We start from the raw sequence: 26002 nt of genomic DNA on the forward strand, positions 1-26002 counted from the left end.
AAAATCCAATTCTGGTTAGCTTTATGCTGCTGTTGCTTTTGACATGGTCTTATTATTCAAGAAAGATGCAAAGCCAGTCATTCTGAGGGAGGCAGGGCAGAAAACCTCTTTTATCATTTTCAGCCCTTTACAGGTGTCAGAATAACTGGGAGTCTCAAGCTATGTGATAGCAGCAAATTCAGTGTAGCTGCCTGTTATTAGTTCCTGTGACAACAGTCCCTGGCAGGGACTTGGCCTGTGACAATCAGCACTTTGTGAGGCACCTTCCCTGCCTGGTGTGACGAGTCCTTCTAAGGTCAGTTCTCCAGCAGTTTCTGTCCTACTGCCTTGTTTTGGAAGATAAGAGAATTTACTAGCAGAGATGGGGGCTATTTCATGCCAGTTGTTCCTTGTGGCCAAGAAGATTTCCAGATATGTTTAATTTACAAGTATAAACACAGCCTTACAGTGGAGAAAGCCTGCCAAGAAATCTTGCACAAGGAAAAGTTTCTTAGGCAAGGACATTCTAATGTTGTCTTCCAACTAACAATCAGTTTGTGTTGTCTTACTCTCTTTTCATCTCCCCAGCTTTCATACTTGCTTCTGTTAAAAAAAAAACAACCCAAACAACAAAAAAGTGTTTTCTTTCCTTGTGAGCCAAATGCTTATATTTTAATTAGTAGAAACCTTCCCCTTGCAGCCCCTCTTTTTTCAACACAGTAGCAACATCCACATGAGAATTGTGAGGTGCTCTTCTCATTTTTATCATCTGCTGCTTCTCTTTTCTGATCATTATCAATCATGCTGCATCATAAACTAGCTAATTAGGCCATCTAAATTTGAAAAATTTGAAATATTAGAATAATTTAAAATAAGCTGCACCATTTAATACACTTAATATAGAGAGTTTACATCTAGAGCTATTTAAAAACGAAAACTGAATTTGAAAATCATTGTGGGTAAAGGAGGCAATCTCTAACTGAGACTCCAAAATGGGGAGGAGACCACAGGACTGTTCTGCTTTGGCTGCTATTTGATAACTGGGCAGTTAGTGCTTCAAGTGAGCTGATCTTCAGCCTTCACTAATTGAGACTGAGGAAATAACATCTTGTCAGGAAAAATCACCACTCTATCCCCACTTGAAGTTTTAATTTCCTATCTAAATTGCTAAATGTAAGATGAAGATTGTAAATCCAGACTACTTAAATACTGCTCTCACAGAATTCAGTGTAAAGGGATTTTTTGGTAGCAACTTATACTCTCCAACCAGCCAGAAACACACTGGCTGTGTTACATGTTCTTATAATGTCAGAGCCAGCCCTGAGGCCAAAATATACCCAAGACACACACAAAATAAAGTTAGCTATTTGGTGATTTACTCTTTTATTCTAATAAATGGCCTTCCTGTATTTTTTTCTTAAATGCAACTAATTGAGTCTCCGGCATTAAAAAAAATAAATTTCCAAATCATATGATCTGAAAATAAGATCTTATTATCTCTGGGATACCAGCTGTAGTGTTACTGAACCAAAGTACTTGGATAGAGAAATTCAGGGAAAGCATTATTGTACAAATTTACTGAAAATATCTTCAGGTAGTTAATTAAGTCAGATAGTATATGCTTATACTATTTAGTTATGTTTATATATTGTCTTCTATAAATATATTTTATACATACAAAAGAAGCCCAGATGACAGTAGAGAACTCAAAACAACTTGAGTTGTTTAAATTTTAAACTGCAATATTCTAATACTGTACAAAGACTTAATCCTTTACACATTTTAACAAATTCTTTTCCATGTAAGATCTTTTCCATGTAAGCCTGTAAAGTTTGTTGTAATTCTTTTACAACAGAATGCTCTGTAGACAAAATAAATACCCTACACATAACCAACAACTGAGGCTTTACCCTGGCACTTATGAGATCTATCCAGTGAAAGAATGAAGCAAAGGCCTGAATAATTTCAGCTGACTGAATAAAGAACAGAATCAGGAATGAAAATGGCATTATTTGAAATGTCTCTTTGATAAACAAAGTCAATGTCTAAACTCTGAACAAAATATGTCACTAAAATAAGAGGGATTTTCTCCTAAGGACAAAATTATAATGACCATATGATAAGTTATTGTTCAATCAGCAGCTGAAAGAAAATGGAGCATTGTAAGAATAACAGCATAGAAGTTTATACAGAATTAGAAGAAATAAAATTTAGGCTTCAGGTGTACTAAAAAATTTTAGTTTTGCAATCACAAGTCAAGATTTCTGGAGATTTTTAAAAATCCATTTCAGCACCAACCTGATCATGAGGGGATTGTATCCTGAGAGTGACCAGGCAACCAAAGACAACAAAAGACTTCAAACACAAAAAAAAAAGTCAGGTCAGAACCTGGCAACTTTAAGCTATGAAAATTCACACAACTACAAAACAAAACTTGCTACCCATTAGATTACCTGAATTTGCTGTAGTCAAAGATGAAAACTGAAAGAAAGGTTAAAACATTTATGAGCATTGTAAGACTGAAAGCTTCTAGGATAAATTAAATGAAGTGCTCTAATTACATTTGCATAGAACATTGAAGAATAAAAGAGACCTGATCAGCGGGTAGAGGTTTTTTTCATGCACTTGTAACAATAGATGTTATCTAACCTCTCCCCTCCCTCCCTTCTGTTTCAGCACACACAGATGATCAAACTTAAAATCGTTGGTGGAAAGGAAAATAAAGGTTGGGAAGAACAAGTTGTAGCAGTATGAACTCATCCAACATCCCAAAAAATTGAATTATTCAATAGAATGAGAGTTTAATGTACAAGAGGCTAGAGAACCCAGGAAATAAAGAACAATCTAAATATAAATTATGGGCAAATGATGGAACTCAAAGACAACACCAAGTCATTGTAACCAGAGAGCGTGGAAAATTAACAGTCATTTGGAATTAAAGAATCTAATACAAAATGACACAAAAGACAGCACTACAGGAATCAAAAGAGAGTATTATAAAAATCTAAAGCAGACACTTCATTACAAAGATGCCAAGATAGGGAGGAAGAACAAGCTATGAGGTTTAAGTGTGACATGGATAAGCGTGGGAAGAGAGAAATAACCAAAGAAATTAAGGAAGCAGTAAGAAGTTGAGCTTCAAGGCCATGGTGCTTAATTATTACACTCAGAGACACGCCACATAGTGCAGGGTGCGTGTGACACGGGATGATGTGAAGGATGCTAAGCAATGGAAGGCAAGGCGTACCGAACCAGGAAAATATATCAGTTCCTGAGAAAGCACTTGGAGAGATCAGCAACCAGGGTGATGCCCCTCAGGAACCCGAAGAAAGATCTACTGGCGCCCTGTTGGGGAGGAGTGGGACGCAGACCAGCATGCGAGGCCCAGGTGCTGCCCACGGGCTGCAGGGACGGCGTTGCCAGCGGCTACAGAAGAACCTCCGGCCCCCTCAGCGCGGGTACTCCCTAAGACCACGGCCCCCTCGGTGATCGTCAGCCTCCCTGGACGCTGCGGGCCCGCATCACCCCTCGGAAAGGGCCCAAGTCGTTCTCCCGCACCCCCTTACTGTGCCTCTCGTGCCGTCCCGCAGATGCCGGGGGTGGCGGAGGAGCGGCTGGGCCGACGCGGCCCCGCTCCCGGCGCTCCCCTCAGGCCGCCATGATGTGTTCCAGTCGCCCCGGCAACCGCGCACGCGCCGGCCCCGCGCCCCGGCCCGCTGCACACGGCGCGGCGGCGCGGCGCATGCGCAGTGTGCACTGCGTGCCTGCGCCCCGCCCCTGCCGCCAGGTGCGCGCCCAGGTGCGGGAGAGCTGTGGGTGTCGCACCCTCGGAGAATCTTTTGTTTTAACGAAAAGGAAAGACCATCCTAAAGTGAACTGGACGAGAGCCACCAGGACTGTATCAGGAGAATGGAGCAGTAACTGGGGGAAACGTAGTTTCGGCAGTGCGAGATCGTAACTCATTGGCCACCTACCCAAAAGGGACCCCAGACTCCACTGGAAAAAAGAACTGCGCCTGCGGGCTAATTAGCATGAGAAGCGAGATGCTACTAGCAAATAGTCGTTTCAATACTAATTAACAGAAAAGTTTTGTAGCCGGTAATCAAAGAATGCTGATGTCTTTGTTTGTTAAAAGGTATAGCAAGCGTAAAGTTTGGATGATCACAGAGCTAGACTTTCGTGGGTTATCACGTAGCTCCCTGCTTTGCGCAAACTAGAATAAACCCCAGAAGCAGCTCGCCTCGGGACAGCACCAGGGTGCCGACTCCCCGCAGATGGCGGGGCTGAGCCGCCCGTGAGTGAAGGGTTGAGGAGGGGAGCCCTCGGGACAAATGATGCGCTCCATACATCTGCAGTGTGCAGATACATCTCCATCCGTCTGCAGCCGAGTCTCCCGCGGCCGGAGCAGCGCCCCGGCGGGCTCCGATTCATCCCCGGTGGTGGCCTGATCCCTGGCGGATCCTGCGCGCCACTGCGGCGTGGCGAGAGCAGCCGTGCCGCCAGACCGGCATAGAGAGGAGCCCAGGGAAAGATCAGGGGCTGTGTTCTCCTCACCGAGCTGTCTCCAAAAACCTGCATTTTGGAGAGCTGCGTCGTTCCCTCCCTGTCCCCGCCCCCCGGTGTTTGCCTCTTGCTGAACAAGCATCCTGTGCTTTAACGTAGGCTCCAAAGGTGAGCAGAAAAGTTGTCTTTTCTATGCAGCGTATGTAGTAAAAATCAAAACACTAGAAAAAGGTAAATGGTTTGTCTGTGCAAATTAAGATCCTAATAGTGCGTTAAACAGAATAGTAGATTCTTTCAAAGAATGCTAATTAAAAAGAATTTTAATTAAAAGAATCATATCTTAAACTTGAAGAAGTATTAGGCTATTGACTTAGAGGCGGAGTTGTCCCCGATCCCGCTTTATGTTTGTTCCCTACCATTTCTCTATAGGCAGGGAAGAGTTTTCCGATTTGCTTTTTGGTATTGCTGAGGAGCTAAGCGTGTTTCCATATGCACGGGCCCGACTCTGGCACTCCCGGGGACGAGGAGCCTCCTCGCTCATCCTGTCGCCTTCACTACTCCGGCCAAAAGGTGGAACACTGGAACTGGTCAATCTTTATTTATCCGAGAAGATTGGAGTCACCCAGCGGGCCGGTTAGCTCAGTTGGTTAGAGCGTGGTGCTAATAACGCCAAGGTCGCGGGTTCGATCCCCGTACGGGCCACGAAGTACTGCTTTTTCCTTCTTCATTTTTTCGCTTTTCCAATTTGTCCAAGCTATTCCCACCCACCTCACGCTGTTGTGCTGAGACGCGGTGTGACCTTTGCACAAAGGCATGGCAGCGGGGCGGTGTGTCTGTCCGTGGGGGGCTCGAGCACACCGGGCAGCTGCAGCACGGACCGAGCTTCATCGCGCTCCTCGGCTGATGGAGCCCGGCTGGCCCCGGCAGAGCGCGGATTTGCGTGTCTGGGCGAGCGGCTGCAGCGTGCTCGGGTGATCCCTTCGGGCTCTTTTCTGCCCTTTTCTGCGGGATTGCCCTTCCCGCGTGACACGCGTCCGAAACCGCGCCCGGTGAGAGCGAGTGGTGGAGCGCACACTCACACAATAGGTCATGTTGGAGGAGACCGCAACTCATCCAACCTCCCTGCTAAAGCAGACTTATCCTAGGGCACATGGCACAGGATTGCGTCCAGACTGTTCTGCGATATCTCCAGTTGAGGGAGACTCCACAATCTCTCTCAGCAACCTGTTCCAGTGCTTGGTAACCTGCACAATTAAGTTCTTCCGCATGTTCACGTGCAACTTTCTGTGCAGCAGCTTCTGCCAGTTGTCTCGTTTTCAAGAGGTTGGCATATCTGAGAAGAGCGTGAATCCGTTCTCTTGGCACAAGCCCCTTTAGATATTTATACACAGACACGAGGTCCCCTCTGAGTTGTCTCTTCTCAAGGCTGGAAAGGCGCGACTCCCTCACCCTTTCCTCGTAAGACAAACGCTCCAGTCCCGCAACTATCCCTCACTGCCCATCACTGTACCCGCTTTAGGAGCTCCATGTCCCGCACGTACTGACACTCGGTACAGACTCAGCGTGAACAGCGGGGAAACCCAACTCACGGTAACTCCACCCGCGGGTCCCACCTCCAGCCCCACCCGGGGCCAGGAGCTCCGGGCGCACCTCCGCCGGTTTTTGCCCGCGCGAGCCGCCGTCGGCGCCGGGCTGCCCCGCCCCGGGGGGCGCGGCGGGCGCTGCCGGTGCCCCGCGCATCGCCCGCGCCGCCGACACCGCCGGGGCAGCCGCCAATGCGGCGCCCGCCCGCCCGCGCCTGCCAAGATGGCGGCTCCCGGGGCGGGGGGCGCCGGGGCGCTGCCGCCCCCTCCGCCCGCTGAGGACGAGCCCCCCGGGACCCGCGGGGCTCCCCCCGGCGCGGCGGTGGCGGCGGCGGGGCGAGAGGAGGGCAGCGGCGCGGAGCTGCTGGCGGTGACGGAGGAGCTGGTGCAGAGCTTGGCCGCCCTGGAAGCCGGCGCGGGGGCGGCGAGCGGCACCGTGCTGTACCTGCGGGCGGACGGGAGCGCGGCAGAGGGCGCGGGGCTGAGCGCCGGCGAGCAGCGGCGGCTGCTGGAGGGCCCGGGGCCGCCCCCGCCGCTCCGTCCCGCCGCCGCGCCGCTGGCCCCCGCGGAGCTCCGGCGGGTCATCGAGCAAGTGAGCAAGGCCCAGGAGCAGCAGCAGCCGGCGGCCACCGCCGCGCCCCCGCCGCAGCCCTGCCCCGCGGGCGGCATCATGCAGAACGCCGCCCGGCAGCTGCAGAGCGTGGCCCAGCAGGTCGCCCTGCAGCAGGGCAGGGCCGCGGCGGCCGCCCGCCTCCTCCCGCACAAGGTAACGCCGGGGGCTGGGGGTAGGGAGGTTGCGGTGCTCCCTTGGTGATGAAAGCCACGGCTCCGGCGGGTATAATCCTTTTTAGTATTTTTTTTTTTTTTTCTGTTCTCTTCAGTCACACCTGCCCTCGGGTGTAGACTCCCGTCCCGTCGCTGTGAGGCACAGCTTTCAATGTGGTTTAGGAAAATCCGTGTTTGAATGTAGCTAGTAGCTGCCGTGGTCACTGTTTCTGTCTGACAACACGTGCAGCCAGGAGCAGCTTAGAAGAGCTGTTTCGTAGCGGTTAAGTGGTGATGCACAGGGAATTACTGCATGCCTCTTGCAGATGACAGTACCTGGGCTTTCAACCCACGTTTGGGTGCAGGTTGTGAAGTGATTGATTTGAACCGAGGCAGAGAAAATGTGAGGGGGATGAACGGTAACATCTGATTCTGTGAATCATCACCACAAAGTTTTTTGTGAACTGAACTCACATTGTAGTATGTCCTGGACTGGGTATTTGGCCTGTGTCACCTAGCAGACTGTAGTTTTCCCTTGTGTGGTGTTTGCTGAAGGTTATGAATGTGCCTTGGTGATGGCATTGGCTCTGCTATTCCAGACAGGTCTGCTATCAGGAAACAAAGCTGTGACATGGCCTCAGAGCAAACTTCACATGCTTTAGTTGAACAGCAGTCACAGCAGAAAGTAATGTACAGGAAAACCCGTAGCTTGAAGGAGGGAATCTGTGCTTTGATGCACTAATATGGAAAGGTAGTGATGTGCAGCAGTTTCTTCACACTTTGCTTTAAGGGCACGTCTGTATTATCTTGATAAGTATTGTATTTATTTATTAATACTGCATTTGTGTAATTGCAACTCTTCCTTTTTTCCACAAAAGCAGCTGGAAGCCATTTGTGTCCAAGTTCAACCAGGACAGATGAAGGAAACTGAAGGGCCAATGACATCATTGGCACCAATCCAGTCCAAAACTATAACGCTGAGTCAGCCAGTTGGTAGGAATTCTAGCATACCAGGACTTGGCATTATTAATCCCCAGATAATTAGGATACAGCCTGTTTCAGGAACTGAGCAGCAGCAGCTATTCCTGCATAGTTCTTCTGAGTCTCCAGTGCAGTTGCTTATGCAGAGGCCTTTACCATCCCATGAATCAGTGTCTGTGGACAAGGTTCCCCCATCTGAGATGGTGAATGGACAGAGGGATATTTGTGCTACAGCATTGGCTTCAAGGTCTCCAAATCCTACCATGGCTGCAGCCAGTTCAGCAAGTACACCATGCCTTGAGAAAAAGCAAAAGGATGACAAGTTAAAGAAATCCTTGAAAGTGAAAACTCGTTCTGGACGGATTTCACGCCCCCCCAAATACAAAGCTAAAGATTATAAATTCATTAAAATGGAGGATTTGGCTGATGGTCATCAGTCTGATTCTGATGACTACTCTGAGCTGAGTATAGAAGATGATGAAGAAGGAAAGGTGAAGGGAAAGGATGCATTATTCAGTTCTTCAAATTATAATCTGAAACCCAAAACGTTTAAATGTCAGACTTGTGAAAAATCTTATATAGGAAAAGGAGGATTAGCAAGACATTATAAACTTAATCCAGACCATGGAGAGCTGGAGTCTTCACCTCCGAAAATACCTCTTAATAAGCCTAATGGAAGTATCTTTGTGGAAGAGGAAATGATGAGTCCAGCACATTTGGATTCAACTGCTGTCACTTTAAATAATGAAAAAGCACTAGCTACCGGTCTGGAAGAAACTGTTGATTCAAAGGCTGGAGAACAGGTAAAGTGTTACTTAGAAAAACTGTCAGTTCTGTGGAAAGTAGAATGGCAGTTCTGTAGCTGCACAGTCTTGTTCTATTCAGAAATATCCACTGATAGACCACATTAGGCAAACTTCCTGTTGAAATCCTTTAAAAATCAAATTGTCTCTTGCAGTGCTGCAGCAATAGTACTCTTGAACAGACACATACAAATAAAAGTTCACTGAGTGTTCATTTTTTACTGGGTTTCCTGACATAGTTTTCACCTTGTCTGCATAAATGAAATTCTTCTCTGCATTTGGATAAGAACACTGTTGTTCAGTTACAGCCTTTGGCATGACAGCAACACATCATCTGCTCTCTCATTTTCTGTTGCTGAAATAATGTCATCACAGAAAAATCTCTTATTTGGAACACTGCAACTTTTCCTAGAGCAGGTTTTCAAAGTGAGGCTTTGAAACCCTGCACACCAAACACTGGTGAAATTTGAGTCTCTGGGGTGGAAGCTGCCTCAGCTGCAAATTTTTTCCTGTGATGTTCTAAGCTGGTCACTTCAAAGAAAAGTTTCTCTTTTAATATTGAAATGACTCTTAACATTTTGCAGCAAGAGCTGATGCAGCTGCTGGCTAGGAAAAAGTACTTGTTTAGATGTAGGGGTGTCAGATTTATTACTTGTCTTTGTAATTGTGAAGTTGTTCCCAGGAAGTGAAAATTTACAGCTTAAGGTGCCAGTGCAGCAAACAAACCTTCCCTCATCATCTACACTCAGTTATCATCTCTGGAAAAAGAAAATTACAGAATACCTTAGTCTGAATTATTGTAGTTGTTTGATACAGACTGGAAGCCAATCAAGATCCCCATTCTCAACCCCTAGTCCTGTGTCAAATTTAGAACTAATTTAGTAATTTAATCCCTGGATAGAACTGACATAAATTTGCCATTTAATAGAGCTTTCCTAATCAGTAGTATAGTAGGGAGTTACTGAATGTTGGGATGCAAATGTACAGACTATGCAAAGAAGCCTGATGCACCTCAGTACTATTATAAACTCATTTCTTGAAAGATGCTGGAACATTCTTAGAAATTCTATCTTGGAAGGGAAGATGTTTAAGTAAGAAGTCACCGCTTTGAATAGTTAAAAGTTTTGCACTGAAATTATAACTTAAATATATAAAAGGTACTTTAATTTTCTGTGTGATCTTATAACAGAAGCTGCTTCCTAGCTGTGTTCCTAGAGAAGACAGGATTTTGAAATATGGTAACTGGGCAGTACATTTTGATATTTAGTTACTGGGCTTGTCACTGTTCGGTGTGTCAGAGTTCTTGTCTTTTTATGAAGTCTTCATGGTTTGATGTGGTTAAAACAAAACACAAATTATTCTTTGAATATGTTTTATTGCTAATTGTTTTATTTCTACAATCTCTTTATCTAAAGAGGATAAATTTTACTTCAAAAATATTAAATGTATTTATCCCACTTAAAACATTTCTTTCATTATGTTTATTTAATCTTTTTATTTTATATGACATCCTGTGGTTCAAAAATGCTAACTTTGCAAATAATGGCATATATGTGCTGCAGAAGTAGAAGTCTTATTCCACAATTTTCTTTGCAAGTTATGCTTGTATCCAGCTTTGCATTTCTTCAGTATGCTATTTATTGTTTGCATAGATGACACATTTAATTCTAAAATGGTCTTCCTCAAAACTGTGTAAAATGGTGAATAAATACCTTTTCTTTTAATTAAGGCTTCAGAGTCTGAGGAAAGCAGACACATGCTGGCAGAACAACCAAATGAAACCAGTTCAGGACACCAGGGACCTGTAGCACCAAAAGGACCTGGAAGACCCAGACGACCAAAGAGACGCGGTCGACCCAGGATGGGTGGAAGATCCAGGTGTTCTGGAAGGATTAGCAGACCTGGTCAGTCCCCTTCAAAGTCACTTAGTAGTGTGTCAGCAGAACACAATGTATTCAGAAGAAAAGCTAGGTTAAAAGAGGTATGGTTCTCTTCTGCAATTACTTCTCAAGTATTTTCCTCTGCCCTATTTCCCCCCCCCTCTTTTTTAAAATCACTTATTTTCAAAGAATAATTTTTTTAAAAGATTTTGGTTTTTTTTTTTTACTTAAGACTTAGGATCTTTAGATGGCTTCTAAGAAGAAAACACTAAGTTATCTTTTAAGTAAAAAATACTTCCAACAGAGCACTGGAAAAAGGGAACATGGGAATTCAGTTTGGAAAGGGATTTTTGACATGTAGATATAATCTTGTTACACTTTTTCTGGAGAAGGAAAGGTACTAGCTACTACTGCATATCTCCTCCAATACAGTAAAAGAAATAATAATAAAAAACCAAAACAAACCCACAAAGAAGGTCTTGGGGGAGGATAGAAAGGGGATTAAAATCCAAGTAACACAACTTGTTCTTTGTTTTCTGTGTGTTATAGATCCTTTATGGCTACTAAACTACTGACGTTGCTGTTCTTTCTATGAATTGCCAACATTTGTGGGACTGAGTTTTGTCTGTACATGAGTAGTAACTATTCTGAGGTTTTGCATCTTACCCCATTTTGGAGTTAGTTTGCATCTATTCTTAAAGCTGCCTAAACATAAAGCATATCTTCCAAGAAAAAGCAGTGATATTTTATGTTCTGAAAATGGGGTGCATAATATGTGGGCTGCTTTTTTCCTAATAATCTCATTCTGGATTTTGACAGCTAATACAACAATGTGATAATGAAGACTTAATGGAGCTGGCTCTCCCCCGTCTTACAAAGCTTGTTACAGTGTATGAATTTCTGTTGATGAAGGTGAGTTTTTACATAAGAATATTAAATTATTTTAGGGATACCTCTATTAGTATACATCAAAAATTCCTTTAGAGACATAATTGAATTTCCTAAATTAATATCGTGCAGCATGTAGATGTTCCACACATCACTCCAGTCTTACATGGGCAAAACATAAAGCCTTGCTTTTTGCTGCCTGGTTCAGTGACATTTTGAATATTCCATAGTCTTTTGACTTGAATGTTTTCTATTCTAAAATGTTGAACAGAACAAAACTGACAGATCCTTTTTTATATTATAAGGAGGGAGAAACAAGCCCTTTTTCATCCCCATCTTATTCCTAGGTGGAAAAAGGACATCCAGCCAAAGCTTACTTTCCAGATGTGTATAGGGAATTTGAAGATTTGCATAACATGGTAAAGAAAATGGCTTATGATCACCTCAGTAATTCTGATTCTGTGAATTGCCAACAGCCTGTTGAAATCAAAGATGCTAAGGTAATAAAACACTGTTTGGAACTATAATTGATTTGTTTGTTTGCTTTATTTTAGATGCCTTGCATTTTCAATTTTCTCTGGTAAGCTTTCCTGTGCAGGTAAATTTATTTGAAAACAACACAATTTTTAATTATCAAAAATAGACATTGTTGTGAAAAGTCCCAACAATTTACCAAGAAAAAAAAAGAAATCCATATTAAAACTACAATTCTAGTTTATGTCAGTGGATACAACTAGGAAGACAAAAACCAATTTTAGCACTGCTGATACCTGCCTTGCATATCTAGGATAGCATGAGGCTGCATGTTACTGCAAGGTTTATTTAGCATTAACCACTAATAAAAGTACATCCTGATGTTTGATCACGAAGGGAGGGGCATCTATATTTAAAATGAGTGACCTTGATTTAAAGAGGTAAGTAATTTCATTGCCAAATGAGGGCAATCTGAATGCATCTATGCAGTTCAGTCATACTAGCAAACATGAAAGGTAGTGACTGCATTAATAAAACTGCAAACTATTATTTCAGTGGCTCCAGATTCATTGTTTATGGAGCTCTGTCTGGAAAGACAGATGGAACCGCTTTCTTGTTTCTCCTCTGTGTTCATGTGCATTCTTAATTTAGAATGACACTCTTTAAAAAAGAAGAACAAGACCAAACCAAACCCCAGAACAACCTAGCCTTGAGAAGCTGGATAGTAGCACACCTATGTAAGGATGAAGCACAGGAATGGAACTTGAGGAGGGGGGAAAATCCTTAACTATGCAGAGATACTCTAAACAGGAAATTTTAAATGTTTTTTTTATGATGGAGACCCTCAATAATCTTTATTAAACACTCCCATGAGTAACCATCCCTGGATTCTATATATAACTATAATTCTTTCAAGTTTGCCTTAACAGTCACCTTCAGATGAAGGTCATGTGTCAGTGTGAAGGCTAGTAGAAAACAAGGGAGTCTGAATACTTGCATTGAGCTGATTGTCAGTCTTGACAGTTCTAGCTCAGTTTTAATAAAACTAATCTGTATTTCAGCATTTATGTATTCAGATCTGAGAGGCTAACTTTCACTTTTTTCCTTCTGTTTTTGAAGGTTGCTGAATCTCTAGGAATCACAGAAATACTCAGTGGAGAACAGAAGATGCAATGTGCAGGCTCTTATTCACAATATGTAATTAAAATGGTTAGTGAGCAAGTGCCTGTGGACATACTGGGACAAAAACGGTTAGCTGAGGTATGGAACACCTTTGTGAAAATTAACAATGAAACTTGGACAAATTAAAACTTTTAAAAATGCATAATTATTCCTTACAAAATCATGCTGGTATTATCTGAGGCCTGCTAAAGTAAGGCTTTTGTGGTGTTCAAAAATACTAAAAGGACTCTGCTGTGGTGTCATAGCAGGGCATATGAACTAGCACACTAAGTATGTGCTTTGGGAAGACACTTGGTAGCATTCAGGACAGAGTATAAGAGGTCTTTGATACAGGGACAAAAGAACTTCATTGAGGTGCTGGTAACTGGGGGCTCCACAGATTCCACCCTGTGTTAGAGGAAATGGCCTAACCTACAGCAGGTTCAGACATTGGAGAAGTGATTGCTGTGCTAATTGGTGGTGGATAGAGGGGCATGAAAACAGTTTCTTTCTTTCTGACAAGTCAGTTGATGAGCTTCAGTCTGTTTATAGCTGTAGCAGAAAGCTGTTTCATCCCCTTGGAGTTTTGGTGAAATGTGAGGGCTGTGTTTAAATCCTTACCTCTTAGGAAGACCTTTAGTGTAAATCCTGTTTTCAAGGATCATCAGTTCACTGCCATGATGTTCCTATAGTTATCTTTTTCCAATATTGTCAAGTGTTACAGGGGCAGCAGTTAATAATCTCTTGTATTGACAGAGCTCAGGGGAAGAACTGTTGCCACCAGCCAAAAGGACCAAGTTAGAAGACATAACAGAGAATGTGAACAATGCTTATACCAGTCAAGATGAAGTGAAAGAAAAGAGTGGGAATTTGTGTACACTGTTTGAAAAAGATGGTAACCTCTTCAGATTTTCCAGTTCTGTTCTGTTCATGGAGGAGCTGAACAAATCTTTGTTCTTCAAGCTACTGTGGTTTTTGTCTTAGAGTTTCATTTCTTAACTTGCTTCCCAGGTCCTTCAAAAGCAGCTGTTTAACTGGAAAGACCTCATGAGGAGGGAAAAGTTACAGATGATGCAGACAGTAGTAGCTCAATCCTGGATGCATGATAATCAGTTACTACTATGAGCATAGTACTGTCCTCTGCTGTGTGCTTCCTGTCTGTCCTGTCCCTCTGAGTGCATGGCATTGTGTCAGCTGTGGGAGAGCAGAGGAAGAGGAAGCAGAGTGCATGTCCTTCCTCTTGGCCCCAGCCAGCTGCAATAGCAGAATTACCAGAGCTTTGTGGAACTTGGGGAAAAGGGAGAGCTGGTGTAGGCTGTCCTGTATCCATCATTGGAATACATCTTGTATTGGAATTGAGGCACCATTTTGCACCACACTCTGCAGGTGGTTGCCTTTCTTCTTATTCCTTCATGTTTCATCCTGCTGCCCCTCAGATTAGCAGGGTAACAGTGAAAGGAAAATAAATTTCTAGTATATTATGTCTATCAGTACCATCCACTTTGTAAATACCTTGTTTTGGTCTTGCTGTAAGTGGCTTTGCTTTTGGCTTTTGCATGTCTTTCAGTCAGTGGTTATTTTGGTTCCCTCTGTTAGCTTTTGTTTCTCTGAAAGGTTCTCTGCATGATCATGCTTACTTCTTCCTGCACTATGATTTTCTTCTGGGCTATAAGTTTTCAAAATTATGCTTTCCTTGCACCTGCTAGTAGGGTGTTTGCTTGTCTACAGTGCAAAATGTTAAAAATAGTTCTCTCTGCAGTGTTAGGCCTCCTTTTTTTGTACAGTGGTATCTTTCATAACAAAAAAAAAAAGTCCAAAACCAAACCTACTTGTTGGTTTTGACCTTTATTATTAAAGACTGACAGCTCATGCTACTGAAGCTTAGTATTTATTGTTCAACTGCTTTCAGGTTTCAGACCCTGGTCAGGTCCAGGTCCAGTAACTGGTAGAACATTGCATTTCTTATGGTTTTTACCTTTTCTGGCACAGGACAAAAGTGCTCTTGGGGCTCTTAGCACAGCTAATTAATATGTCGTAACCTGTTGACATGTCTGAGTTTAGGATGAGCTTGATTAGGAATAGAAATTTAAACAGAAATTTAAATGCTTCCATCAACTTACTAAAAGTGATGAGGATGAGCAGCTGTACCTGTTTATGCCTGGTAAAGTCTTTATCTTTTAATGTTACTGGCTGCATGACAGATGGAAGAAAATTGAGTTTGCCTTTCATCCCAGGTTGTTTACAGGATTAACAGAAAAATGCTGCCTCTTAATGTAAGGTCTCTTAATATAGAAATATTTGATAAAATATCATTATTTAAAAATTCCTTAAGTATTTATATATGTGTATAGTGATATGTTTACAGTGACTTTCTCATTGGGAAGTTCTATGAAACTCCTGTAAGGTGTTTTAGGTTTTCTAATTTGGGGGAAGCAAAGCAGGGAAGTAGTCTAGCTTTTCCTCCAAAATTATTGATGAAAGCCAATTTTTTGGCGTGCAATATTAGATTGTCCAACAAAACAATATTTCTTTCCTCTTTTCAGGTTTTAATCCATTAAATGGAGAAATCCTGCTTTCAGAAGATAGGCATATCACTTGCTGTACAACTGGAAGTACATTACAGACAGCAGAGGAAAACAATTCACTTGCTGATTCAGAAGTTAGACTTGATGGTGAAAATTCAGGTACCTCCTCCCAAACTGTGGAAATGAGGATAGAGTATCCCCAGCCTGTGAGCATACAGGGACCAGATGTGGCAGGTGAAGCTTCTCTGGTGCACACTGAAGTCGTGCTGCCTGTCAGAGCAGCTGGGCTGGTTCAGGCACACTTTGTGAGCGGGAGCGCAGTGGGGGGAGCAGCAGCTCCTGAACTCCACAGCTCCCTGTCAAAGCAGGCACTGGCCAGGCAGAGCACTGGCCCACCAACCAGTGAAGACAATGCTCACAGTCCCAAATATCATGAACTGCAGGAAGAAAACCTTAATTTTGCAATTAAAGAATGTTCTGAGCAACTCCATAATGCTGATGTGAGTGATGAGATACAGGAACTTGAAGCTTTTTCAACAAATGTGCCAATAAACTACCCCCACAGTGCTCAGGCTGAGTCGCACCAGAACTTGCAGGGAGCCTCCCTGTCTGCTCATGGGAGCCAGGAAAATGCTTTCAAAAACCAGAGTGAATATTCTTGTGGGACAGAGGAAGCACACGAGCTGCCAAATACAGTTACTGTAGATGAAACTGTAGCTTTTGAGATTTCTGATGAGAGCCATGATTTTTTGTCTCAGGGACACGAACAGATTTTTATTCAGACTTCAGATGGGCTTATCTTGTCTCATGCAGACACTGCTGTTTTGTCTCAGGCAGAAGGCATCGTTATTGTGACTGATTCCAATGGTACTACGATGCACATTCGCACACCCGAAGGGATACCTTTGGAAACAGTGCAAGCACTACTGGCAATGGAAGTAGGTGGCCAAAGTGAAGATATTTTGCTCTCACAAAGTGAATTGGAGCCATAAATTAAAAAAAAAAACCTATAAGCTTTCTTCTGGAAAAGACTGATTATAGAATGTATATTTTTCTAATGTGAATACTGAGATAATTGAAATTTAAGTTATTTGTAAACTGTTTCTATGCCCTCGTACTTTTTATAACTTACGTTTATATAATCTAGCAGCGTTGCAACCAAAAATTCTAGAATTAACAGTGTTCTATTTGCTTTATATGTTGGGGATGGGTGGAAAGTGGAAATCTTGTCAATCCTAAAACTTGCACTGTTCCCTTTTGTTACATAATTCCTTTTCTCTCTAGCCATGTCAAAATGCAGTAAGTTGTACTGCTGTTCAGCAGTGATGTGCTGTGTACTGGCAAGCTGTATATGGGTAAAATAAAAGCTATATTAAAAATGTGCATTTTCTATGCCACTGAGATTACTAAACACTGTTATTGTGCTTTTTAAATGCTTGAATCTTGATATTCATTAGCATCTAGACTTGATGCACATCAATCTGCCTGGGAAAATGGGCAGGTTTAAGTATATCCACACTTATGCATTCTGGGAACAATGTGACAGTCTAGCTGATCCTTACTGAAATAAGCATTTACTGGGGAGACAAAAATAAGCCTCAAGCAAGATCTGATTTGTACTGAACAGTTGGATATGTATTTAAGTTGCTTGTCTAATGTTCAGCCACACCTTTAAAAACTACAGCTATGTAGATATAAATGGACAGGTGGATTAAGTAGTGATCTAATTTTCCTTAACAAGGTACCAAATTATTGTTTTCTTTAGTCTGTTATGGCCTATTTTTGTTAGACTGGTAGCATAACTTTTTTTTTCCCTTTCATCCTTTATCGGTTCTACCCTTTGACCTTTCCAGTACCTCCACACTGCTGTTTAATCATAATACAAAGGGACTGTTGCTCTAGGCAGGGAGAAAACTTGGCAAATGACTTGAATTTTTGTCATGCTTCCAATATAATCCTTGGATCAGATTATATTTTTGTGGAGGCCTCCTACCATCATCTTGTCCAAGGCACCATCTTTTCTTTCAAGAAGTTTAACAGGTGAAAAAGAACAGCATTTAATGAGCAGACATTACTGAATAGTGGTAACATATCCTTAAAATGTGTGTGTCACCTCATTACTGAATAGATGCAACCACTGGGACAATGGGACAAATCTACCAAGGACAGGAGAGTTGTTCTTAAATTGAGCATGAACACTGATTTATTTTCACTATATTGTTACTGAAGAAAAACACTAAAATTTAATCTACACAGAAGACAATCTACAGATTAAATAAACTGCTCTATTATGTCCCTTTAAACATAGTTGGCTTAGGCTTTTGGTGTTTTCTTTTCCTGGTTGCATAAGTAGAAGATCAATTTGATTACCCAAACTGTTGCCTTTTATGAGTAGTTTTGAAAGACACTGCATTAATGAGTTATTGAGTTACTATTTGTTTGGGGGTTTTTCCCTCTTTTTTAGGAGGTTGTAATTGCCAGAGGATATAGATCTACCTTGTAAGTGAAAGTAGCATACAAAGCAAAGTTCTGCTGGTCTTTCAAAGTCTTTGATTGCAGTGAGCAATTCTTTATGATACTCTTTTGTACTGATTGCCTAATAATTATATTTGAGGGCTACAAATATAACAATCAACTGCTTAGAGTCAGAATGACAAAACATCTCTGCACTGATTTTGCAGTAATCTTCCAATGCCCAACAACAGACAATAAGCAAGAGGGTTTTATGAATGTGAAAACCTCTTCCTGAAGAGCTTTTTTCCTCTTAGGAAATGAGAACAAACCACAATTTCTACCTGTGCAAAAAATGAAAACTTGCTTCAATTTTGCCTTCCCTATCAATTTGCCCATGCTGGGAAATACAATACACCTACTCTCATCTTATAAGAACAATTCTATATGTGAACCAATCTTTTCTCCTTGGAAAATATTTTTGAAGTACTGAGATGTTTCCATAGTGACACAGGTCTGGCCCAACTCAGATGAATTAAGGTGGCTGTTAAACTAAGTGGAACACTTCCACTGAAAAAATAACAAAACCCAACAAAGCTGTTCCTAACTTTACTCTCCTTTATCTACAGCAGAATTTCTTTTTAGATGCTGGAACTGTGGGCTAAGAATAGAACTCTTATTAGCTGCCAGAAACAACCTCATTGTTCAACAGAGCAACATTTCAAGAAAACTTTCCAATACATGTCTCTCTCCTGTTACTGGAGGAAACTGATGTATTTCCCTTACTAAGCCTACAAGGTTTCAGCTTGGGGCTAATTAGGTAAGTGACCCTGTTTTTCCATCAGTACAGAGGGAGGGACAACCTTCAAACCAAAACCACCTGACATCAGTAACAGTAACCCAAGGAAAAACTCACTGAGCTCTGTTACACAGAGCAAACAAGACGTGATACAGCCTTGACTAAAGCAGGTTTTGTTTTATTCAACAGATGTTTTCATTAAACATCTCTTAAAAAAAAGGTTGTTAAAATAAATTAAAAGGGACAAGACTTTATTATATAATGACTGTAGAATGCTGAGTTCTACTAAACCTGCCCCAGGTGCTGATTCAGACTTGGATCACTCTTTGAGGATGATGTACCCAACAACGCCAGAATCAAAACCAAACCAGAATTTACTCTATTGTCTGAAACAGCATTTCAAAATCACATACCAAACTATGTGGATCCTTTTGTATTCTTTTTTTTTATGCTTTCCTTTCCTTGATTTATAAAGCAAGTCCAAAAATGTTTGTCCTGTTAATTCATGCAAAAAAACCAAAAAAACAAAACAAAACAAAAAAAAGCAAAACAAAAACCACCATGAAAGATCAAGAAGCACTGAATTTCTATGGCAAAAGGGACCATGTAAGTATTTTAGGCTGTCCAGACTTGAGAAGAAGTAAGATTTTTTTTGCTGTAGTTTCTATATGCATTGAATCCCCCAGACCACTAAGCAGTGCTTTACCTCTTTCTGACTATAGAGGATTTAGCTTCCTACCTGTAGCTTCTGTGTTGCCCTTAAAACAGATACTAACAACCAAAACTAGATTGTCCCATGCAGAAAAAGGAGAATCAGCTGAGACAAAGTAGGAAATATGAATAGAGAAAAATATTTTTAATAAGTTTTACCAAAAAATCAACTTACTTGGTAAGCCTTGCAATATGCCAATTCAGTTTCATACAAGCATCACTAGAAGCCAGCCATGTAACCTCTGGAGTTCTAGCACTGCCTGTGTCCTGTTTCCAGCAGCATGGCTTCGAGCAGCAGCATGCTGCTGTTGTCAATGTATGGCTGGTACAACCATGAGGATAAATACACCATCATCAGATCTTGGTCAGCAGAATGAGCAATGTCTTGTACAATTGTTTGCTTGAGTTGTAGTTCCTTTTTGTACATTTCAGACAGTTTCAGAGAAACCTCATCTGAAACAGATTGACAAACCAAGCACATTGACCAGAACATTTCAGCAATTCTCGAAAAACTAAATTATACTTGTAATATGTGAATCATAAAAAAACCCTACCTTACATAAGCTATTCCCCAAATTTAGCCATCTATTTTTTTTTCAGCATTAATGATGTTTATACATTAGAATATAAAATTCTAAACAATTCCTCAGCTTTGGCTTGTATTTTACACACTGCGAATTTTGACAGGAGTCCGCTTTTAATTATAGAACAAGCAGTGGTGTTGGTTCTCAGGAATCATGTAAAATTATCAGTTACAGCTATTCCTCAAATAACTGAAATTTGATTTTAGAAATTGGTAATGCTATCCTGCAACACAAGCTTCACATTTTAGAGTCGCTTAAGGATGCCCTCATGCCACAGCACTTCAGCAATGCATGATCACCAATGAGTAATATCAATGGTGAAAAACAACAGTAAAAAAACCCCAACAGACCAGAACTGAAGCGTTTATTGTAAAAACTGTAACTAGTTATGTTAGTAAAACTGGTAAGGGGGTCAAAATGTATCTGTAGTCTTTCACTGTTTGAGTTCCTAAAAAAATCACACAAAGTATTTTTAAAGAGAGGCTGATCTTGTGCTTCTAACTTAGCCTGAACTATCACTGCCTTCAGAAGGATTTAGTCTTTCATGGAGTAGACAGCATCATTAAATGATTCAGTCACAATGGGTGTTTTGACAGCAGTTGTCTTTGTCTTTCTTATTCTTTTAAGCTGGCAGAGACTAATACATAAGATTCCTGCTAAACTGTGGTAGTGAAGTTAGAAGCAGAGCTTCACAAGAGGTATGATTTTCACTTCACAAAGAAGGCAGTTGGTTTGCATGCAATCAGGCTTCTCTTGAATTCAGACAGTTTTAAAACTGGGGTAATACCAGCTGGGAGGCAGTACCTTTTGTCATCAAGTGAATGCAAAAAGAATACTAACAGTAGAGTGTAACAGCTCTTTACTTGTCCTGATTGACACTGACATCAGAAGTATTTTTCTTTGGCTGCTTGAGAATTAACTGAGGTATAGCTTGCTCTTTGCATTCAAGGATTTAATTTCAGTGTCAAATAACAAGTCAAGTAGTTAAGCCTGCAGCTTAACATCAGCAAGTTGCAAATACATCTCTGCCTGCAGAGGATGTGGCTGTTGCAGCCTGGACACTGTAAGCTGCTGACAAATTTAGTTCTATGCTGTAATTGTTGCATGTCAGACAATGCTTGGCAGTCATCAGCAGTAACTCTAAACCAAGTGGTGCATTCATGTGTTTATTGATTAGTCAATTGTAAAGAAGACAGCACTCTCACCCTCTCAGGCAAGACATCCAGATAAAAGACTTATTTTTCCATCATAAATCAGATGATGCTGATGACACAATGTAATTAGCTAAGATAATCAATATTTTACTTACAGAAGTATGGTGTGGGCCATGTATGAAAGAAGGGTGCTGTGCAATTCCCAGCTCCGTGGTGGAATGTTTCCAAGTCACAGATTGCTTTAGTAGTTGAAGTAAGCTTTTCCATTTTCAGTTGTATTTTTGTCTGAAAATTATGAACATGGAACATTAGGCTATTATAATCTTAAGCATTTTTTAAAAACACACTATTAATGAAGACTACTTAATATTAACATTTCCAACTCACACTTTTTAAATCTTAACAGGAATCAAAACTGGAATGTATATAAAGACTTAATATGAGACACCCTGAAATTTTCAACACTGCAGATATGACTCTGCTTTAGACATTCTTTTGTTTCCCACATGTAGAAAAATACTAAAGCCCTCTCATTTTTTCACCTCCCTAGTTTTTCCAACAGCAATTTAGCACCAGTGAAAAACATCACACCAGTACAGCACAAGTCTTACAGCACAAGATATTTTCTTACATTACCATATCAAGATGTCTTTAATTGCAAAAGTTCAGCAGGAGGTGAGAAAAGCAGCTCAAGCTACTACTGACAATATATCTAGGCTGATCTAACAGCTTGCTTCGAAAAATAGGTCATTCCATCCACTTCCTTCATGTTCATCTGACTTTGTGCATTTGGGTATGAAAATGTACACCAAAATGAAGCTTGCAAGCAATATCAAGCAGCTAAACCATAGATATATCTATGAACCTCTAAACTCCCAAGGAATGAAAAATAAATTAGGTCATAGTACCTATGTTTAGTATCCAATCTAACACTGGCTGCTAGAACTCCTGTTACTCAGGTAGAGTAAAAACTTTAATCAATGCATTTGTAGTCTGAATATGGAAGTGTATCAGGGGAAAAAAAAGAAAATCCCCAGACATTTTTCGCCACAGAACAAAATCTGAGGGAACTCTAGCCAGTTTCCTGCTTTTTCTAAATACTGGAGGGCTGTATCCTGTCTATATAAAAAAACAGATATACCATGCTTTTAAATGGGCCTACACTTTGGCAAAAGGCTGTAAAAGTTACTTTTATACGAATTTTAAATTACAGTATCTGGCAGAAAAAATGTTTGCTTCCTCTCAAACTGACAGCTGACATTAGTTCCTGGCAAGGTATCCAGAAAAAAAGATGGGTTACATAATAATTATCTTACTCCACTCTCCAAAGAAGGAGATTTGCACAGCAAATACAGGTAGGCAGGCTGAAAATATGACTGCATTATGTCTGATCAAAGACAGCTGCAAGGATATGATGGCAGGTAAAGCACTGCTTTATGCTTTGCTTTTTCTTCTGTTCTAAACAGAGGGAATATCCAGGATGAGAAACAGAAAACAGCTGCAGCTTTGGAATGCATTCTTTGTACAATTTGTTTCCAGATCACTTTATAAAGGAGGGAGTAGAACTATAAGCTGACAGAAGATGAAAAACCAACTTTCAAATTTACCAATCAATCAAACAAATGGTGCACTCTGGATTTATAGTCAGTTAGATTTGATGCCAAAGAATTATTATGAATGCAAATCACAATTTTCTGTCTACAATAAATACTTCAGGACATTTCCTTGTTACTTGAGCACACTTAGAATTCATTCATATTGAGTAAATCTGAAAAATTAGTATTACCATATGCTTTAAAATCTCCAGTAATTCTGCACAGCAATTGTCCAGCTCTTCATTGTACTTTGGGGTTGGCTTTTCAGGTTCTATGGCACTGTTATCACATGCTATCTCCAGTTTGTTGTCTTGAAATCTAAAACAGAAACATGAGGCAACTTAAACAACTAAGTGCAGTGCAGATTTTAAATCCTTGTGGTCTGACACTACAAAATCTCTCACTCACAGGCTGTTCATGAGAATTCCTACACAGAAACAGCACAAAGCATAGCTGGCCATGTGAGCAAATGGTATTAACACCATAATCTTCAGAGAAAAACAGAACTACTCTACCTTAGAATGTGTGCTTGAAAAAACATTTGCAGCTGTTAAGACAACACTTTTTTCCTCTTTACCTTGGCCCTCTGCTGGAGCTTGTTCTCTCATCATCAACAAGGTATGTCCAGGCTTCAGCTGCTCTGCAGGACAATCTGGTGCCTCACCACAAACTCCCTTTTGTGTAAATTTAAGCCAAGACATTATCTGTGACCCCAGAGCAGCCAATGTACAGACACCTGCCCTGTCTGGCAGACTTTCCCACACCAGCTGTAAACTTAGACCAGACAGAGAGAGTTGCTAAAGAGAAAAAGCAACATCTGGCACCATTACAGTAAAATATTCCTCAGCTTGTACCTGTCAAAACTCTGTCAGACAAACCCTGTTCAGCTGTCAGGATTCTGCAGAAGCTGTTCAAAGCCCTGCTAGTTAAGGTATGAAAATAAAAGCTCTACCAAAGCAGCAGGGTTTTTTTTCATTTTTCTGTGGTTTTTGTTTTGTGTTTGGTTTGGTTTGTTTTTTTTATGGTGATTGTGGCATGGTATTTTTGTTGGTTCTTTGTTAGTTTTGTTTTAAATCATTACTGTTAAAACTTTTTCTCTGTACAAATCACTGATTGTTTCTTAAAATCTTCTGAACTTTTGACTTGAATTTTTTACACCTCGCTGTAAAACATGCAAGAGAATAAAGCAACTCACATTGGCTGAGATTTACAGAATTAGAACTTGGTACATTATATAAGTATTTAAAACACATTATGTTTGACTATGTAAAATAAACATTTCACATTTCTTGCAAATATCATTATTCTATGAGACATTATTTGAATGTAAATAGTTCATGTAACCAAAAAATGTAATTGCTGAGTTTGATCTAAGAACTAGCTTATCCACTGTGACATGTTTTTTTCCCATCTCCCAAAAGAACTTTCTAGTGAAGAAAGCAGATTAATCTCTCAATAAAAGCAATCTTTATGCTATCTTTAATCATGTGTATTAGCATACTTACTGCTCACTGATTCTCATGTTGACTATTTTGTTTGCTGTAGTAAATCCATTATCATTCAGTCTCTCCCATTTCATCATTAAATTATGCCAGTCTGCTGCATTATCTTTAATTTTTCTTGCACTGACAGACAAAACAGGCCTTCTTGGAGTACTATCAGGAGGACTTTTTGCTGTATGAGAAAACAAAGATATTGAAGCCATTTAAAGCATACAGAAACAAATCAGTGTCCAGCAGCAACTTGCGTGAAGGATTTCCTCGCTTTACTGGTAAATATTGATTAAAGTAAAATGGAATTTACATTAACTGTCTTTGGTCATGAAATCTAATTGTTCATCTGTTACTATTTGCAAGAAAACCACGTTATTAAACAAATGCAAGCATATTCTGAGATGTGAAGTTGCAGCACGGACAGCAGTGGCTTTGTAGTGCTGGCAGATTTAGCAGTCGTGTGACATCAAATGACAGTCAGATGCCAACGCAGTGCATGACAAGAGAGAAATCACAGCAGCAGTTACTGTGCATGCATGCAGTGCTCATGCCATGAATGTCAGAATTAATTCACAGCAGCATGCCAGCTGCAGGAGTTTGGGGAGAGGCTGGGTTCTGCTGAAGTGGTGGGTGCTTTACTGCTGAACACAAAGCCTCATCCACGGTGTCTCCCTGGAGGGCAGAGAGCTGTAAGAACCGTTCTCTGATCACACAAAGCAGCCCCATCCTTTGGCCTGGCAGCCAAAGCAGGGCTCAAAGCCAAGCCAAACGCCCTGCCTGAATGTATGCCGGCTTCAACTTTTATCCACAGAGATGCCTGAAAGGAGTCTATCGCATCCTGAGATGTAAAGTCCACACACAATCGTAACATGGGTCAGGTTGGGAAGGGACACAGTGGGGGGCTGGTCTAACCTTCCTGCTCAAGCAGGGCCATCCCAGAGCACACGGCTCAGGACTGCAGCCACACGGCTCTCGGGAATCTCCAGTGAGGGAGATCCACAGCCTCTGGCTCATGTGTTTCAGGGCTCGGTCACTGCAAAGTAACCAGCTTCTTCCTCGTGTTCAGGTGGAACTTCTGTGCATCACTCTCTGCCCGTTGCCTCTAGTCCGGCTGGTTGGCACCACCGAGAAGAGCCTGGCTCAATTCTCTTGACACCCACCCTTTACTACAGAGATGTGGTAAAACACATGGGAGGGGCCCGCTCCACCCGGGGCACGAGCGAGGCGCCGGACACGGTGCACGCCGGGGTGTGACAGCATCAGCCCAGAGGGCTGCCTGAGCACCACGGGCACGTTAAACCTCGTTAGCTTGCTGAGACAACGCCGGGACCCCGCCTCTGGCTGCTCCCCCGCTCGCTCCCTCCGCTCCCCCCTCACTCACCCGCCATGGCGACCCCGCCGCCCCGCGGAAGTGCGCTCACGTCCGGCCCCGCCCAGCCCGGCCCCCGAGCGGCGCAGGCACCGGGGCCGCCGCCGCTCCGCCGCCTCGGGGCTCGGTGACGCCGCTCCCCGCCGCCCTCCCGGAGCCGCCGCCCGCGCCCCGGAGCGGTGAGTGCAGCCGCGGAGCCGGGGGGACCCTCAGGGCCGGCCCGGTCCCGCTCCCGTCCCCGGGCGGGGCCTGCCGCGGGCGGCGCTCCCGGGGCGCGGGCGGCGCTCGGTGAGGGGTGAGGGCT

General features: G+C 42.1%; 3 protein-coding genes across 14 annotated transcripts in view; 2 read left to right on the top strand and 1 right to left on the bottom strand.

The window, feature by feature from the left end:
* The first annotated feature begins 6108 nt into the window (after positions 1 to 6108).
* Positions 6109 to 16925, top strand: ZNF839 (zinc finger protein 839). 3 transcript variants are annotated; one of them, XM_079308244.1, is made up of 8 exons: positions 6109 to 6831; positions 7709 to 8614; positions 10344 to 10595; positions 11314 to 11406; positions 11730 to 11882; positions 12976 to 13065; positions 13774 to 13912; positions 15561 to 16925. In XM_079308244.1, the coding sequence occupies exons 1-8, from the start codon at positions 6289 to 6291 to the stop codon at positions 16532 to 16534; spliced, it is 3150 nt and encodes a 1049-aa protein (XP_079164370.1). In that variant the 5' UTR covers positions 6109 to 6288; the 3' UTR covers positions 16535 to 16925. The 3 variants fall into 3 exon arrangements, with proteins under 3 accessions (XP_079164370.1, XP_079164369.1, XP_079164368.1); XM_079308243.1 differs by having other exon boundaries at positions 6119 to 6831; positions 7712 to 8614; positions 12976 to 13116; XM_079308242.1 differs by having other exon boundaries at positions 6120 to 6831; positions 12976 to 13116.
* CINP (cyclin dependent kinase 2 interacting protein) lies at positions 8015 to 25836 on the bottom strand. 3 transcript variants are annotated; one of them, XR_013774577.1, is made up of 6 exons: positions 25242 to 25681; positions 24342 to 24510; positions 23028 to 23154; positions 21397 to 21526; positions 19679 to 19956; positions 8015 to 8107 (listed from the first exon to the last, which is right to left on the bottom strand). XR_013774577.1 is itself a non-coding variant. In XM_079308246.1 (5 exons), the coding sequence occupies exons 1-5, from the start codon at positions 25715 to 25717 to the stop codon at positions 19754 to 19756; spliced, it is 636 nt and encodes a 211-aa protein (XP_079164372.1). In that variant the 5' UTR covers positions 25718 to 25836; the 3' UTR covers positions 19621 to 19753. The 3 variants fall into 3 exon arrangements, 2 of the variants coding, with proteins under 2 accessions (XP_079164372.1, XP_079164371.1); XM_079308246.1 differs by lacking the exons at positions 8015 to 8107; positions 25242 to 25681 and adding an exon at positions 25711 to 25836 and having other exon boundaries at positions 19621 to 19956; XM_079308245.1 differs by lacking the exon at positions 8015 to 8107 and having other exon boundaries at positions 19621 to 19956.
* The window catches only part of TECPR2 (tectonin beta-propeller repeat containing 2), a 41914-nt gene continuing 41659 nt past the window's right edge, over positions 25748 to 26002 (top strand). For 6 of the 8 annotated variants that reach the window (XR_013774576.1, XM_079308233.1, XM_079308237.1 and 3 more), the window contains exon 1: positions 25748 to 25877. The gene's annotated coding sequence lies outside the window, so the exon portion shown is untranslated. The remainder of the gene's footprint in view (positions 25878 to 26002) is intronic. The other 2 variants (XM_079308234.1, XM_079308238.1) reach the window with 1 other exon arrangement.

This window comes from Erithacus rubecula (genome assembly GCF_903797595.1).
Source record: "Erithacus rubecula genome assembly, chromosome: 6".
NCBI classification, from domain to species: Eukaryota; Metazoa; Chordata; class Aves; order Passeriformes; family Muscicapidae; genus Erithacus; species Erithacus rubecula.